At 41.4% G+C, this 17,969-nt stretch overlaps 2 protein-coding genes across 3 annotated transcripts in view; one reads left to right on the top strand and one right to left on the bottom strand.

The window, feature by feature from the left end:
- GNB4 (G protein subunit beta 4) overlaps positions 1-5,997 on the top strand; it is a 62,198-nt gene extending 56,201 nt beyond the window's left edge. The window contains exons 9-10 of the mRNA XM_075003648.1: positions 508-724; positions 1,372-5,997. Of these exons, the coding sequence (XP_074859749.1) occupies positions 508-724; positions 1,372-1,478 (324 nt within the window). The 3' untranslated portion in view covers positions 1,479-5,997. The remainder of the gene's footprint in view (positions 1-507; positions 725-1,371) is intronic.
- Positions 572-17,969, bottom strand: part of MFN1 (mitofusin 1) — a 52,644-nt gene continuing 35,246 nt past the window's right edge. The window contains exons 15-19 of one of the 2 annotated variants that reach the window (XM_075003644.1): positions 13,407-13,562; positions 11,707-11,903; positions 9,850-9,984; positions 8,495-8,594; positions 572-705 (exon numbers count right to left, since the gene is read on the bottom strand). In XM_075003644.1, coding sequence (XP_074859745.1) covers positions 8,525-8,594; positions 9,850-9,984; positions 11,707-11,903; positions 13,407-13,562 — 558 coding nt within the window. In that variant the 3' untranslated portion in view covers positions 572-705; positions 8,495-8,524. Of the gene's footprint in view, positions 706-6,597; positions 8,595-9,849; positions 9,985-11,706; positions 11,904-13,406; positions 13,563-17,969 lie in introns of those variants that run through there. The other variant, XM_075003643.1, reaches the window with a different exon arrangement.

Below are 17,969 nucleotides of genomic sequence, written 5' to 3'. Positions count from 1 at the left end.
AGTAGTTTGTTTTTTTTTTAAGTAGTAAAGAATAAAACTTCAAGACTGAGTTAATATGTCAGACTGGAAATTCCAAAGTAAATGCACTATGTGGAGAGAAAGATACAGAAAAAGACAAGAGCCATATGTGCAGATCTTTTTGTTAACCAGTGTGTACTTGGATTTCCTGTAGAAAAGGGGTTTTTTAAAACACTCTGGAAACCAAAGGTGAAACTAGTGCTGAAAATGCTGACTTTTTACCCTTGCAATAGCTTTGTGATGTTTGTAAACTGGAGTGTAGCTTTTGGTTAGTACTGTGCTACAAGCGTTAAACACAACTGTGTGTGTGCAATAGTTTAATTTTATCGACAATTTATTTTCTTGTGTCCTCTTTTTATTTTTGCTCATGAATTATTTGTGCTCTGTCAGTATAGCTCAGTAAAGAACTTCTTTGTGTGCTGTTTTGGAAACACTGCACGAGCATCATTTTTCTCTGGCATCAAACACTTGCCTCGTTTTCATTTCCAGTTCTTCCCAAATGGACATGCATTTGCAACTGGTTCTGATGATGCTACTTGCCGACTCTTTGACTTGCGTGCAGACCAGGAGTTAATGATGTACTCCCATGACAATATCATCTGTGGAATCACTTCTGTAGCCTTCTCGAAAAGTGGTCGTCTCTTGCTAGCAGGCTATGATGACTTCAATTGCAATGTGTGGGATACTCTGAAGGGAGAGCGAGCAGGTTGGTAAATGGTGCAAGTTGCAGTTCTTTTCTTCAGTAGAATCTCAACATGGAACATAGTCCACTTTCTGTAATTTTATAAACCTAAAAGTAGTTCAGTGGTAGTGGCTAATACCTGAGGGTGCTAAATTGTGAAATCATCTCTGCTTCCTTTTAAAGGTTAGTTTGCTTAACTTAAATGTTTATTTTTTGGATTTGCATCCCCAGTTTCTTGCCTTTTTTTTTGGGGGGGGGGGGGGTGTTTTTAGATCAGGAAATTTTATAAATTTTTATAGATTTTGTAAAAAGGATGTAAGGTTTTCTGTTTTATACAGTAAGTGGTTTTGTGTCTGGTTTTGGTGTAGACATTGCCATAGATGTATTTTATTTATATTGTATATTGGGAAAAATCCAACTGCAAAATATTTTAACTGTTCGGTTCAAGAGTTTGGGATTTCCCAAGATAAGTCCAAACTCAGAACGGTGGGGAACTATTACTGCTTTTGGCTAAAACAGACAAAGCTACTCCTGTTGGTTACTCACTTAAAATAAACTAAAAAACAAAAACATCTCTCCCAGAATGTCTTGAAGTGAACAGTAACATAAATAGCGATGTACAAAACTTGAAAAAATTCAGCTATTAACCTACTCCACTTTTTTTCCCCTAGGTGTCCTTGCTGGCCATGACAACCGTGTCAGCTGTTTAGGTGTTACTGATGATGGCATGGCTGTAGCTACAGGGTCTTGGGACAGTTTTCTCAGAATCTGGAATTAACAGGGAGACAGACATGTACATTCTCCACTGAGATCTGGAGAGATCAATGCTGCAGCCTATAGCTGTGAAATAACATTTCTACCTTGTATTTGCAGGTGAAGTTTTTATATTCACTGATTATTACACAAAAAGGCTTTCTGTAAACTAGAAAAAAAAATCAAGTGAAGAAATAAGGGTGGGGTGGAGAAATCACTGACTTCTTTGAAAGGGGCCAGGCCGGCACACATTATCATGGTGACTGAGAAACTCAGAGCTAGTCTTCGTTTTTGGTGGTTTGGTTAGATTGTCCTTGAGGGATTTCTGCTTGTGCTCAAAGTCTGCTAATTCTGTACTTTTTTGTACATAACAGAATATACACATTATAGCAGCCAATCGTGTAACATTTGTCTGTATGTAAAGAAATACGTTTGCATTTTTTAAGGAACTACATTTATAGCTTCACATTAACCTGAGATGTCACTTCTGAGTTTTGTAGTGGATGAACTAGATTGCTGTTTTAAACGCTTTTGTGAATTTACTGTAGATAAAGTGAAGCCAATGGTATGTATTTTTTTTTTTTTAAGTAACAGAAGGCATTTGAATTACTATTTTTTTTTTTTTAAAAATAGGCCCCGATAACTCCATGGTAATACCTAGCGCCTTACTTCTAGACCTATTTGCCTGCTTAAGCATGGGAGTTAGTCCTTCCAGTCAGCGGTTCCTGGGTCATGCATCAGCAGCCATGGCATCTGAGCACCAAGAGAATGTTAATGCCATTAGAAGTGAACAGAGTACATAAGTCAGTAACACATTACTGTCACTAAGTGGCTGAGTGCTTTGTCCTTTTGATAGTGTAGTTGTAAATGAGAGGATTATGATCCACTACAAACTCCATCTGCCTAGGGAGGTAGTGTTCTAGCATGAAGTTGACTGAATAGATTGTGTACACTTTTTAAAATTTCTTCCATCTTGCTGTTCAACTACTACTGCAAATGAAGATATGTAAGATGTTTTTTCTGTGAAGGATGGCTTAGGAAGTACAGATTATCTACAATAGCAAAAAGGTTATTGTTTAATCTCTGATCCCTCTTATAAAACATTGCACTCTAAATTTAAAACCCTGCTAGTTCACTTATAACCAGAGGTGTCTGTGTTGAAGCATCTTTTTAGATTCCTGTAAGTAGCTATTTCCTATCATATGCCTGACTTTGATACAATGTAACATTGAACTAATGAGTAGTTTCTGACTGTGGGTATATGACAAATCACATGACTCAAACCTGTTTGAAAATATCCATGAAGATCACTTAACTCTTTGGTGCTTGCAGCATGGCCATGATTGTGGTGGATGTCCCTGTGTGAATCTCAGTTGGGCAGGAAAGTACCTAATACTTTCAGGAAATGGCCATTCTCTTTTTGGCTTTTCTTAAATAATTTATTTTAAATGTGTGTATTTAAACAGATTGCTATAAAGCAGAAAGTTAATCTGTGCCCCATCTGAAGGTCCAATGTGTCCAAATATTCCTGGGTCAGTTTGTGAACATATGTGCCCAGCATTTTGTAACATGAAAAAAGAGTTGTTGAAACCACAGTTTGAAGCTTCTACCACTTGTCATTCTAATTTCAGTACTTCCGCACTGCGCCTGTAAATACGCCATGTTTACATTGGTGGAGGTGCCAATAAATGTGCCAACTGCAGTGAATTCAGTATGCATTTAAAAAAAGCACATCCCGTGCTGGAGCAGTATACACTTACTAAAGGCAGATTACGGTGTAGGACCAAACTCATGTTACGCTGTAGATCACCAACTTATTTGCATTTTCTTTTCAGCAAGATTATTTTGTTTTATGACCTGTTTGCATTAACATAATTATTTATGAAACATTTGTATCTTTTTTCCAAGAGGGCAGCTCTTTGAGGTCAGGCAGAACACTTGATATTTTAATGGTGCCTTTTGTTTGTTAAACTTGCAGCTGCTTCTGGTTTGAGTGCATCATTCTGAAAACTTCCTATTAAACAAAGTAAAATTTAAATTACTAAACAGTTTCCCTTTTTAAAGGTGCATCTTGAAGTAACTTCCTCATGGGCAGTGTTGTAAATCAAATATCATACATGATTTCCCTCTATACTTGAGTATAGATGTAGGAACTTAAAAAAACCAGAAATTAAGCAATGGATGATGATCACTGTTCTTAAAGCCTTATTTAAACAGGCTGGAATCTGAGTCTTATACAGTCTTGTACTGCAGTTCTGGCAGCCATTTCCCCCTGCTTTTGGCTGTCTTTAATTAGATTTCTGAAAGGGTAATATTTATAAGCTATCATATTGCTTTCAGTTACTCAATATAGTGTGCTGTTTCTACTGGTACAGGTGCCAGTAAATCTCCTCTCTGCTTACCTGTGTGTTGGTTACACAAGCAAATATCCCAGATATCAAGGGGGCAGCGTACATCTGAGGAAATGTTTAACTCTTGGGAGTAGCATGCACTAAAACAGTAGTTACTGGTGGACCCCTGGGTTAAGTCTGTTTTGATTCTTTGCTTTTTTCCAAAGCGTTTATAGTATTGGGACATTTATTACATTATATATAATGGGCCGACATGAGCAGGTTTTTAAAATATTGCTTAGGATGAATTTTCAAGGTGGTGCACTCATTAATATAAAGCTTAATTGCAGCTTAATTTTAAAACAAGCACCACATCCCATCTTCTGCTATGAAGAGTTTTAATAAACCACCATTTGCAGGTTTTACTTGAAAGCTTTTATCAGAAATCCTGCATCTCAGAGAATGTCTCCATGGGGATTTTTAGACTGAAAGATGTATACCTGTAGCTTATTCTAAGTTCAGATGTGCATGTTAGTGCAGTTTCTAACTGTTCACATGATGGTGAACTAGTTTAATATAGGCAGTGGGTTTTATAGCACAATGGAATACACCATTAAACTGTTGTGAACTTTGCCACTACCAAACTGTAGAGCTATCTTTAAATTCAAATAAATGATGTGGTTAAACTAGTACTAGATTTTTTTGATTCAGTAATATTAAAACCAGTTCTGACCATTATGCCAAAAGAGTGGGAAAATGTTACTTTCCTAACACTAAATTAATTTTAAATGTATTTTAAATGAAGTGGTCTAACATAGCAGCAGCAGGTTGAAGCTGCAACTTAGGAAACTGGAAATACGTGCCTCATGAAACTACATCTTTCTTTTAATTCAGGTACATCTTGTCAGCATTTTTTTTAAAGGCTGATTGCTTGATCAGTATTCTTCACCATAAAGCTAAACTTCTGGTTTGAACTTGCTCCTATGTATACCTGGCCTTTATTACTTCAACATGGCATTGTGCTAATGTAGATTCACTTAGTATGGGTATTGTGTGTATGTTGTTTCAATCATCTCCACGTTTTTTCTCTTCTGTCATGTATTAAGTATCTAACAAAATGGCTGGTTCAATAGACTTGCTTTCTTTAGAGGTGAGAGGTTGACCACAATTTGGCAGTGCTGCATTGATGTATGGTATGGAAATAATTCTTTAAATCAGTTAACAATAACCACTTGTCCCATTATGAACTTCACATTAGAGTGGAATGAAAATATTGTGGAAAACATTCCAAGTGTGCTTAGTCTTTCCTCTTTGAGGACACCGTCACCTCCACTAGATTTAGTGCTGTGCTTTAAAATGTTGGTGAGAATAGGTATTGGCTAATTCACATAGTTGGTATGAAATGGTTGTGTAGCAGAAAGACAGATTTTGATAGCATTTCCTGTAAAAGTAATTAAGCATGGGTTGATGGTGCACTTTGTATACAGTAATCTGGCATGCATGCTGGTAAAAATACTTCCTACACTTCAGAGGCACCACAAGCCTTTTTTATCCAATTGCTGGTTGTGTAAAATACATGCAGAATGTTAATGCAGTGTTGTTATGGTAAATGTGTGAACAGTGTTATTGATTATAACTGAACTGATTAAATGTGCCTGACATTCTTATACCACACAGTATGTTTAGGTTTTGACTAATACAAGACTTCAGTGGAATAGTCTAGATATTTCACACCTGTTTTACTTACACAATGGTGCTCTACTTGTGTTTCTCCTTTAAAAAAAATCTGAACACTTTACTACATATTACATTCAAAAGGAGTCCACAACTAATTTCTTTTAAACATGCTTGACTCTTAAGTTTGGCACTCTGCTCTGATTTTTCCAGCATTTCTCATTTTATGTTCACTTCTTGCTGACTACTTTGATAGAAAACTTAATGTTACCAATTATGAAGTGATTCTGCACTGCCTTTGGATTGTGTATGTATGCAGAAAGTCTTAAAGTTTTTATTTAAGTTAATTAAAACAGGGACTTGTGCCACTTGTTCTATAACAGGGCTTGTTGTAATGACTGCCCTGTTTTAAAAAAATCACTTGCTATGAACTTTGTTTATAGCTTCCCCCAAATGGGTCTTTGTATTTGTACAGTGGCTCAGTGAAAGATGTTGCCATGAGTTGATATTGTAACCAATAAACAAGTACTTTTAACCAGACTCATTGGGGTATGTATTTATTTAAGTCTTACTGAGGGAAATGCCATCTATGGTCTGTCTGAGTAGAATTTCTTAACATTTCCAGTATAAAGTAGAAATACTTGTAATTTTTATGGCTATAGACAAAGTATGGATGAGACAGGATCCTTGCCACATCAAAAATTCACTTTAGCAGCACTATGAGCCACTGTAATGACTAGAGCAGACTTTTGAAGCTGGAAATAAACCCTCAAGACAGTCCTGCACTAGCAGTCCAGATTCAGAATTTTCTGTTGCTTCAAATGAGCACATTCCTTTTTAAAGAGTGTTACCATGCTTCGCTGCAGTAATCAAAAGGGGTTTTATACTTTGACCTGATCACCTTTTGTCTAAAAGTTTACATGAGATTTTATTAAAGTAATGTAGTTGCTCTGACAAGAGGAATAAAAATCAAATGTTTTCCATTTTTTAATAGAGGAAAGAATGGCAGAAAATTTTGAAAGCAGTATTTTTTTGGTGAACTGACAAAAACCACACCTCAGGCATGTACCTTTGTACGAGTAGGACCTACATAAGGTGTAGGGCACTGCTATGGCATCCAGCAAAAAGGGAGTCAACCTCATGAAGAAACACACTTTTTTTATTTCCACAGCTACACTCTGGGTCACTTCATTTGACACAACTCATCTTGGTTTTCAACAAAACAGGGAGAACTGAAGTAAATGACTCATGAATTAAATCCATTTCAGTAAAATGAAAAAAATCCCTCAACTATGATGAGCCTCCTGGCTTTGTGCATTTAACAAAAGTCTGACTGGGAGCTATATATGACTGAAGGAAACTTACCTACTTCCTAGAGTGCAAGATGCAAATAAAATCAGGTTTAGAATGAAGGGTAGTTGATGCACTGTAAGTAACCAACTACACTAGTTACAGCTTGTAGTAAACAGGGCAGAATTTTTCCCCTACAAATTACACCAGCTTTAAAAACCAGTGGAGGAATTCTTATGCATCTAATGCTTTGCCTTGTGTAATTTCGGTACATTTAACCAGCAGGGCTGGGCCCCATCCTCACACTGCATACTAGCTTTAGCCTTTTAACAGCTGTCTAGTACACTTAACTTCCATGATGAAAAAAACTGAGAAACACTTTGTGGTTATAATAGAGTTGCTATGCACCAAACTGTTCACTGACTGCTTTTAAAATAAAGTATGGGGATACATCTTACAGTGCATTTTGGTAGTGCTTTCTTCTACATTAGTAAAACATCCTAGAAAATCTCTGCAACAATAGAAATCTGGCACTTTTAGCCACCAGAACAGCAGTCACTGCAATTTGGTTTTAAACCTGAATATTTCATACGTTCATATTTTTAAAAACCTGTTTCTAAAATGCAGGTGAAAGTGAGTGCTTCCCTGATGCAGACCAATTAAGAACTGCTGAAGTTCCTACCACTGGTGAAGATGGAAACATCCACACAAACTGCTCACAATGCTAGAACAGATGGGGTTAAAGGAAAAAAAATTCATGTCAACAGCTAAACATTTCATGAATCTAAATGGCAATTGTATCTATAGTTAATGCCTAAACATGCAAATGATCTAGGAAACCAATATAGAAGTCTCCCAAGGTAAATGTAATATTGGTTTCTAAATGTATGCAGTCTGAAAAATAATTTAGTTTATAATGCTGACTGTAGAACAGGAGATACTTATGATGTAGTGAACTCTGGAGGCTACACTTCTGCCTAAGTAAACAATGCAAAAATTCTGCTGAGTCTAGACCAATTAACTTGCCAAATGTTTTCATTCATAAAACAAAAGGAAAATCCCAGTTTTTGTAACTGTTTGCATGCTGTACATGCTTGATTCACCTGAATTTGTATGTATAACTTTTTGGTTTTCAATACTCTAGTTACTATATTGGCACGAATACTGCCATTCCGTCACTGAACTATGCTTGAATTTTTAAAACTTTCCAAAGTAAGAGTTCCCAATTTCCTTAAAAGCATCATTATACAAATAAAAATGGCAGGTTGGTCTATAAATGTAAAATCAGGGTTACATTTTATCTGCCTTTAAGTGGTCTAAATCAGCATTTCTGGGCTGTTAGAGCTGTTTAATATGTTCATTCATAAAACATAAGAAAAGCAGTACATAGTGTTTTTGGGAACCACTATGATTGAGGGGGAGAGAAGATAAGATTCCCTCCCTCCATAAACTCCTGGATGCCAGGAATGTGGGATTTGCCACTGGTAAATACTAAAACAAAATAAGAGGGTTTATTTTTTATTTTAAGCCTCCAGAAGAATAAATTCAGTATTTGTCAGTAACTATAAATCATGTTGCTCTTGCAAAATTTCTTTACCACAGCTTTTAGATATAATTCATTAAAATCCAGTTCACAGTTTTGCACAGTATCTGACAAGTATAATCACAGTAATTAAAAAAAGTCATTTCATGTGACTCCCTAGGGGAGCAATGTGTCAATCTGCAATTCTGTGCTACAGGCAGTTACCCAAGGAAGCCAGGACTGGAGAGATTTCATCTATTTATTCTGCTGAAGAAAATGCTTTGTAAAAACATCCAGTTCATTTTCAAGGTGAATGGCTTTGTTCCTGTAAAACAAGTAAGAATGACTGATCCACAGGTAGTACCAAATAACTCAAATACCCCTAGCTTTGTTTGCATGCATTCAAACTCTTACAAGAGCCTTCAGTCTGTACTTTCTAGTAATGAAATGCAGGACACTAGAAATCTTTAACCACCCAACTCAGAACAGAACAAGTCCTCATGTGCTCTCTCCAGTCATGGTTTGAGACAAAAGATAATCTACACTGCAAACAAAAAACACATTCCCTCCCTTCCCCCACAGCATGAATCCAGAAGCCTAGATCAACTGACATGGACTTGCACTAGAGGCCAGTGAGGGGGAAGGGACTTAAGTGCCAACTCCACTTTTAGTTTTAGCTCTGCAGTATGAGCCCCTTGACCACATGCCACATGCCACCAGTTAACTCGGGCTCCGATTGTTGTAGTATTGGGGTGGTTATTTTTACAGTGTAGACATACCTTTAGTTAGCATCCTGAGGTGTAATCTATAACACCTCAGGGATGGGCTGGTTCCTAAGCATTTCACAAGGGCATGAAGAGTCACTGTGCTAGTCACAGCTGGTACCATTGGGAACCCTGGGGTAGATGGGCTACTGGTAACAATGCCATTCAATTACAGCAGTCTGAATACGCAACATGAGGTTAAAAACACCTACACATTTACACAAGAGCTCCCCAAGATGAAGATTTAGGTAAAGATCCTTTAACTGACATTTTTAGAAAATGGGCCTAGTGGAGCAAAGCAGACAGCCTGAGGATGACACACAATGGTAAGACAAGAGTAGAGAGAGAGGCAGAAAACAAGTGTTGCTCCATTTCACTGCTAGGTGAGGAGACAACAGGGAGCATTGTCAGCCTGCTGCAGGGGCTGGGAAAAGAAAGGGGCCCTGCTTAAACGAGCAAGAGCTGAGTATACTCTGATCCCAGCTAACAGTACTCCTACGGAGGGAGCTTTTTTTTTTTTTTTTTTTAAAATCAAGGATCGAGTAGGAACCCACCTCTAAACAGGGGAAGGAACTGCCCAGGCAGAGCAGTGACAGGCAGTGGCACTTGTCAGAATGGTCAGTGCCATTAACAGCTCAAAGCAGCAGCAAACACACAAATACAGGACCACCATGATTCTAGCCATGGCATGGAAATCCTGGCCCCACTGAAGTCAATGGCAAAACTGATGTCAGGATTTCCAAGTCTCTCTCTAGCATTTAGTACAGGATTTTCTCTTTTAAGTAACTTGCTGAGTCAATACAAAAGGATTATTACCTTAGATGCTTTGAGTTACTTTGTACTTTCTCGAGTTGATCTATTTCTTTGGACAGCCTAGCAATTTCTTCTTCTAGGTTCTTCTGCGTAATGTCAACTTGCTGACACAGTCGAGCAAAGGTAGTGGCCATTTCTCTATAGAAAAACAAGTTTGTAGTTTACCATAGTTTGTATCACACTGCACTTCAGAGTCCATGGGTAGAACAATACACAGAACAGCCACAAACTGCTGTAAATGCTTGCATGAAGACTAGCAGGAGGAAGAACAAGTAAGGGGATAATAGCTTAAAAAAAATAAAACAAAACACCACAAAACAGATCAGGCAGAAGGAGGATTCAAACAAGGATCTTCTACAATCTGAGTGTGCTTCAGCTGCCTGAGGAGTATTCTGGGGCACCTACCAGCTGTCTGCCATGTGAGAGAGAGAGAGACACAATCAGACAAGCATGTTTTCAGCACACCTCCTGGATCAGGATAAAATGTGGGAGAATTCCTTGTTTGAGAAACCACAGGAATGCTACCATGATTGAGGACTCTGAGCAGCTTGTTAGCTGTGGGACAGCAGCAGGCCTTTTAGGCACTTGGCATGTGCAAAGTGTGAAACTTAGGCACCTAAGTAGATTTCTGAATCTAGCCCTCAGCAATGAATGACTTTATCATGCAGCACTGAGCAGTGCCACCAACATTCAAACATGAGCAAACCAAGCTGTGGTAGTGTCTACACTCATCTGACTTCTCACTACTTCAAACTCTGTTCACCACACCGAATGCCTCTTCTGCTGACTATTCCTGGTAAACCCAAAGCAACTTCTGCCTGGCAGAGCAATAGCCAAAATTCCATAATTACTAAAACACAAAAACTGCTTAGAGCTTGAGTCTCTAGATTCTCAGGTGGATACAAATTATGGGCAAGACTTAACTGTGACAAAAACAGCAGAATATGTAAGCAAAGTTTGAGGCACAGATTAACTGTATGTTTTCAATTAAATAATGATGCTGTAGTACCCATAAACTGTCTCTCTCCTTATTGTGTAAATCCCCCATTTATGCAAAAGAAAAGAGATCATCTAAAAGGGCATCTTAAATGTAAAACCAAAACGTTTAAACATTACAGGCCAAGTTAATCCCTCACATAATTTAAGCAACTGCATCCCATTTTAGATAGAATTACACTAGTCACAACTCCATCACCCCATCCTTTTTTGAGAAGTTCTTTTTATAATACAAGTCAAAATGTCTCTGTACACTGGGAAGAGAGGCATTTTTATCTCTCAGCAATAGCACAAATAACTTCTGCTGCTAATTGTTAATGAAAGTTGCATAATTAAGTGTTTAAGGAAGCTTGCTGGTGACGTCTAAATTGAATTAACAGTAAAAAGCATGTGAACACAGCTCCAGAAAAGCCACTCATTTCTGTGCAACAGTATATGTAAAATTCCTTCATTAAATACACGCATTTTAAGTAAGGAGGCTCAATCAATTTAAAAGCCACACTTTGACGCATTCCCCTCCCTCTTTTCACAACTTGGAATATTCCCTCTCTCCCCTTCATGTGGAGTCATTTTCACTCTCCACTACAGTCAGAAAAGTAATAGTGTAAAAACCTCACAACAATGAACAGTGAAGTACAAAACAGCAATGCAAAAATCATTAAAAAGAGTGAAGGCTCTTTTGCCACAACAGTAATGGAACCAATTCTACTCAATTTCAAAAAATGAACTAGATTTCAAGTTGATCTTTAAACTTTTGTATTTAAGCATTTTTTCCAGTCTTTCCTGTAACATCCATTGATAAATACATGCCAACTGAAATGAATTTTCTGTATTAGTGACTACAATGACAAGTATAATACTTACTGCTGCACTTGATGACTGCAATTTGCACTAGTAAAACTGACAATCATCTGCAATTTCTCAGTAGCATAGTTTACAAACTGCTGTTTAAAGGCTCTCTCTTTTGCTTTAGTTGTCCAGGTTAGTCTTTCATAGATGTACAATAATCCGTACATGCTCAGGGAAAGACAGATGAGTTTCCAACCTACAGTTCTCCAAACCTAAAAAAGTAAAACCTAAGTTAAGGTCTGCAGTTAGCTAGATTCAGAATTCAGCATCTTTACTGCCAGTGAATTAAGAGGTAAAAAGCAAAGCTCTCATCAATTCCAGTTTAAGCATGACAAAAATAAAATATTTTTATAAACGAGAAACTGAGTACACTTACATGGAACAAATATAGGCTACAACATGACCCTGTTCTGCTAGTTTTCTTATTACAAACACACTACTAGCATTTAATGGATTTTACTTCCCTTCCTGCAAATCATGAAGATAGAAATATTTCGCTGAATTAGACAGATTATTTAGCTTAGCGATCCCATTTAGTTTGTACAGTGGATCTGATGCCACAGATCTTGCATTCCCTTACTCACATGAGTAAGGGTTTAGGATTGGAACCACGTCTAGAGTCATACAGGTTACAGTTCAGCATGACTGATTCCTGGAGCTTTTGCCTATGAAGAGTAAATTTAAAAAATAATGAATATTAAAGAAATCTAATAAACTGATCACTCAGTGTAAGTATAGGCTGAACCCTTCTAATACAGGATTCTCTGTTCCAGCAACATGCATGGGCTGCAGGGTCGTAGCAGAACTGTGGGTGTTACTGGACAAGAGTGCTCTGGTGGCTGGGAGTTTGGCAGCTAGGTGGAGGCAAGTCAATCCTGGGAGCCCAGCCACCACTGGGAGTGGTGTCAGCAGCTGGAAAGCTGGGAGCCCACCCCCAGGAGAGCTTGGAGGCTAGCAGCAGAGGGGCCAGTATTCACCTCCCCTGGTCTGGCAAACTCCCTGATTTGGGACCAGTCAGGTCCAAACTATATTTTATAGTAACTATTTTGTAGCCATTTACAAAAAGACCCTGACAAAACTGATTGGCAAACACTCTTTACCATGATAACTATGAATGTTTGCATTTAAGCCTGATAGTAAGGGGCTTGTCAAGCACATGAAAGGAAAGTGCCCCTATTGTGCACCTTTGTTGCTCAATCCAACTGCATATGAGAGAGAGTGAAAGTTTCGTAAAACCAGCACTTCTGAGCCTATGGCTGGAAAGCCGTCATTTCTGAGCAAAGGCGAGTGGGAACTGTATGGAAGGCAGTTTCTCAATAGCAGCCACTGTATGTTCATTTGAACAGGAAGAGAAACCTTTAATGAGCCTCATTTAAACATTAAGCAATTTTGTTTAAAGGCTAAAAATTAAATCATAAAAGCAGAATTTGCACAGCACTGGACTAAGGAAAACAGATGCAGTACCCCATAAAGAAGAGCATTTCTAAAGGAAAGTCTAGCAAACCTGTTGTTCAGCTCAGCAAGACTGACTTCATTAGACACAGCTCTATTTAAATCATGAGTTGAATGGAGCTACTCTGAGTTAGGCCATCTGAGGACGAGGCTCACAGCTAACTAGACTGATTTTTCACAAGCATGTAGCAGTCCCAAACAGAGTACATTTGGAATAGTCTGCCAAGCTCTCCATTATGGTGAAGGTTGCTAATGCTACTTGCCACTCCTCCAACGATGATGATGCTCATAGAGGTCCGTGATGTTAGTGAAGCTAAACTTGTTATCAAAGACACCATGAGTTCCTCCTGTGCCATGTTCTCTGGAGTGACAGCAGGTAAACAGGTGGCAGAAGGGGTGGAGGCTAAAGGACGAGGGATCTAAAAGAACAGAATAAAGCAAACAGAGTGAAAAACACGACAGAATTGTAGAGCCAAGTGCTGGGTTTTTTGCTTTCCCATATGCAGGGTTAAGAACTGAACTTTAATGTAGATCAGACTGTCTGGGAGATTCCGGAGTGGTCCTCGATTCTTTCATCCTGACCAGCAGTAACGACAACTTAGTTGTTCAGCAAACTGTTTTAGTAAGTTACCAAGAGGTTGGGCTTTTCCTGACAGTCTGCTCATCAACCCAAACAGGGGTGGGACAAGAACTGCCCTAATTAGAATTAAAGCATTATAATTAAAAGGCTGCAGTTAGTTCTGGTTGATTCCCACTATTCCTCACAGCTCCTATCGGCTGCCCACTATTCTAACTGCCCCCTAGCAACTTGCAGTTCTTCTTCTAGTGATTGCTCATGTTCATTCCAAGTTGGACGTGTGCGGGCACATGCCCAGTCGCCAGAAGCTTTTTGCCCGAGCCAGTTGCCATAGGGTCTGTGCAGCACCGTCTGGAGTGGTGCTGATATGGCGACCAACATATGTACTGCACAACACCCTCTTTCCCCCGCTCAGTTCCTTCCCACTGTGCTGCAGATTGTTGCAGCTCTTGCTTTGTCTTTTCTAATTAAGTAGCTAGTAGCCTGTTGTAGTGTAACCAGTTCTCAAAGTAGTGTAAATAGTTTTAGAATTTAATAGTTAGTCTTTAGTGTCTTCACTAACAGCTGAGGTGGGGCTGTCCGCCCCCCTTGATGCTGAGGAATGCCCGGTTCCCCAGGCTTTAAGACTTGTTCAAAGTGTGGTAAATATATGCCCAAGAGCAACCCCATTCAGCTTGTCTGATTTGCTTGAGGGTAGGATGCTTGCATGACTGCTGCTCAATTTGTAAGGCCTTTAAGCCCAGAACTTTAAAAGATAGGGCCCAGCACCTTAAAGTCCTGTTAATGGAGACAGCTCTTAAACCTCAGGAGTCCCCAGCAGGAGTGAAGCCTCCTCAGTGCAAAGTGCAATGGTACAGTCTACCACAGTGCCATCCAAGGACTCAGCACCAGGAGCAGGCACGTGCCATAGGAGACCATCTCCTGTGCTGAAGTAGAGGCAGCATGAGAGGCATACGTCACCAACATCCAAGCTTGGCGGCCGTAAGTCCAAGACTCCAGCATGCACTGTTGAAGGGCAGGAGATGCACACACTGCAGCTGGTGTGGAATGGAAGCCTGCAGGCACTGGACTTGCCCTCAATGCTGGAGATGTTTCGAGTAGCACAAGACCCTCTTCAAATAATGGTGCCAGGTCCCTCCCCCTCGGTAGAGGACCAACACCGCAGCATTGAGACTGAGCAGTTGGGGCCTATGGACATTATGCCAGCACCAACCCCCACACTCATGTCGACACCAACACCGACACCGTACTCTAGGCTGAGTACTCCAGTGCTGACCCATCACGGACTGTGGCAGCGTCAGGTGCCCTTCTCTCCAGCACTGGCACAGTCATTGGTGCGCTTGACATCCGCAGGCACTGTAGTTGTTGTTCAGACAATACAGGTTGGCCGCTGGCTTCACAGGTGACACGAGGCCCTTCTGAACCCTGTGGGCATTTCACAAGGTGCAGAGCCAGAGTGTGGACGTAACTTCAGATGCCAGGAGCCCTGCCAATCCTGCGCTTGGCACTGCTGGTGTCGCTGGGCGCCCTGCCGCCGGAGCATCAGCAGGAAGCGGCAGAAGCTAGAGCCACTGGCATTGATCTTATTGGCATCAATGTTAGCACCGTTGTTGGAACCGTTGCAGTGGGACTGGAGCCCAAGGGTGCCAGCGCAGTCAATGATTGCGCCTCCGGTGCCAAATCGGGCCAGCACCAGCGCTGACTCAAGTACAGAACGCAGTACCAGCACCATTGGTACCGCCTGTTGGTGGTTTTTCTGGTCAGCCAGTACCAGTGCCTGCTCCACCCTCGGCACTTCCCAGTTACCCTGTAATTCCTGTGTGGGGCCAGTTGACAGAACAGGTCCCTGCTACCCTTCCCCTCCAGATGGAGCTGCAAAGGGTACCATCCTCTTCCTCCTGGAGGATGTGGTGGCAGGCTCATCACCCTCACCAGTGTTGGAGGTTGGTAGGGTATTTCAGCAGCTACTCAGAGTGACCCAAAACTTGAGGGTGCAAGCAGAGGTGGTCCAGGATGAGATGGACCTTCTTATGGACATTTTGTCCTCTGTGGGGCCTACTAGGGTGGCTCTGCCGACAAGCAAAACAACTGCCACTATGGCTAAAATGATTTGGCAGACCCCTGCTTCCGCCCTTTCTATAGCCCATAGGAATGAGACACAATACTTTATTACATCCCAGGGCAATGAACATCTGTTTACACACACCCGCTCCGGACTCCCTGGTAGTGGACACTGCAAACCACAAAGAGCGCTAAGGGTTCCAGGGTCCCTCCCCAAAAAACAGAGATGCTAAGCGCTTGGACCTCTATGGGAGGAAGGTTTACTCAACAGGAGGGTTACAACTGAGGATTGCTAACCAGCAGGTCCTGGTTAGCAGATATGCATACAATACAGTCAGTGCCCTATCTAGGTTCTCCAAACTGATACCACCCAAAGCCAAGCAGGACTTCATGCCTCCTCTTCTTGTGACTTTGTTGAACCTGCACTGGTGGTTAGACAAGGGGGGAGTCCTCACAGGAGTCCCCTTTGCCCCTCAGCAACCCTCACTTTCCCTAGTAATGGATGTTTCAGACCAGGGGTGGGGAGCACACCTGGGTCAGCTACAAACCCAGGCTCTTTGGACTGTGTCGGACCTTCAGCTCCACATAAACATGAGCGCGCTCAGAGCCATCAGACTAGCATGTGAGACTTTCAAGATCAATCTGGTAGGGCACTGCACGTCAGTCAGTACAGACAACATGACAGCAATGTACTATATCAACAGAGGGGGATGCACACTCCTCTCCCCTGTGGCATGAGGCCATAATGCTCTGGGATTTCAGCATACAGCACATCATCATGCTGCACACCCTTTACCTGCCAGGTGTGCACAATTCACCGGTGGACCAACTCAGTAGGTCCTTTACAGATCATGAGTGGTCTCTCCAGCCAGAGGTCATTTGTTCTGTTTTCCGGAGGTGGGGGTATCCCCGGGTGGACCTGTTCATCTACCACCTCAGTGTGAAAATACGGGATGTTTTGTTCCTACCGCAATCAGAGCCCAGGGTCCTGGGCAGATGCCTTCAATGTCCCCTGGTCGGGCAGGCTGGTGTACATGTTTCCTCCAAACCCGCTAGTTCACAGGGTCCTCCTCATGATTTGCCCAGAAACAGCATTGATCATCTTGGTGGCACTCGCTTGGGCCCGTTAGTATTGGTATTGGACCCTCCTACACCTGTCAATCCACAAGTCGATGATGTTGCCGATCCAGCTGGACTTGTTGACGCAGCAGGAGAGGAGACTGCAACATCCCACAGTGTGGAAGCTCCAAGGCTGAGGGACTGGGAGCTGGCCTGTTCGGATCCCGTAAAGGAAGTTTTGTTAAATAGTAGAAAACCCTCCACATGGGTGAATTTGGCTAAGTGGAAAAGGTTTTCGGTGTGGGTGTATCACAGAGGGCTCTCCCCCTTGCAAGGCCCCATCCCGTTGTTTTTAGATTACCTATGGGGTCTGGTACAGGAGGGCTTGTCCTTCTCCTCAGTTAGGGTGCACTTAGCTGCTATCTCAGCCTTCCACCCGGGTCATGGAATGTCTTCTGTGTTCTCAGACCCCATAATCAAAAGGTTTCTGAAAGGTTCAGAAAGAATCTCGCCCCAGGATCGCGCACCGCTGCCCCCATGGGGATCTCAATTTGGTGTTAGCCGAGCTTATGATAGCCCCCTTTAACCCCTGGCCACCTGCCCCCCTACTGTTTCTGAGTTACAAAACAGCATTTTTGGTGGCAATCTGAGTTGAGGGTACTTTCAGTGGACCCCTTGTACACAGTCTTCCACAAGGATAAGGTTAGGCTGAGACCCCACCCTGTGTTTTTACCTGAGGTGGTTTCTGCATTTCATGTTAACCAAGACATTTCCCTACCGGTATTTTACCCAAAGCCCCATGCCTCCCCGAGGGAGCAATGTTTACATACCTTGGATGTTACAAGAGTGCTGGGCTTCTATATGGATAGGACTAGGCCCTTTAAAAGAACGCCACAACTCTTTGTGGCAGTTGCTGATAGGATGAAGGGCTTCCAGTCTCCTCCCAGTGGATTTCCCGCTGGACAGTGACATGCCTCAAGGAGTGTTACAAGATCACAGGGGTTCCTCCCCCGCCAGTTAGGGCACACTCCATGACAGTATGGGCATCTTCTGTGGTGTATTTGGTGCAGGTGCCTATCCAGGACATCTGTGGGGCGGCCACCTGGTCCTCAATTCATTCGTTCACAGC

This window comes from Carettochelys insculpta, chromosome 10, assembly GCF_033958435.1.
Source record: "Carettochelys insculpta isolate YL-2023 chromosome 10, ASM3395843v1, whole genome shotgun sequence".
Classification (NCBI taxonomy): Eukaryota; Metazoa; Chordata; order Testudines; family Carettochelyidae; genus Carettochelys; species Carettochelys insculpta.
Note: the sequence above shows the minus strand (reverse complement) of the source record. Positions and strands in the feature narration are given on the sequence as shown.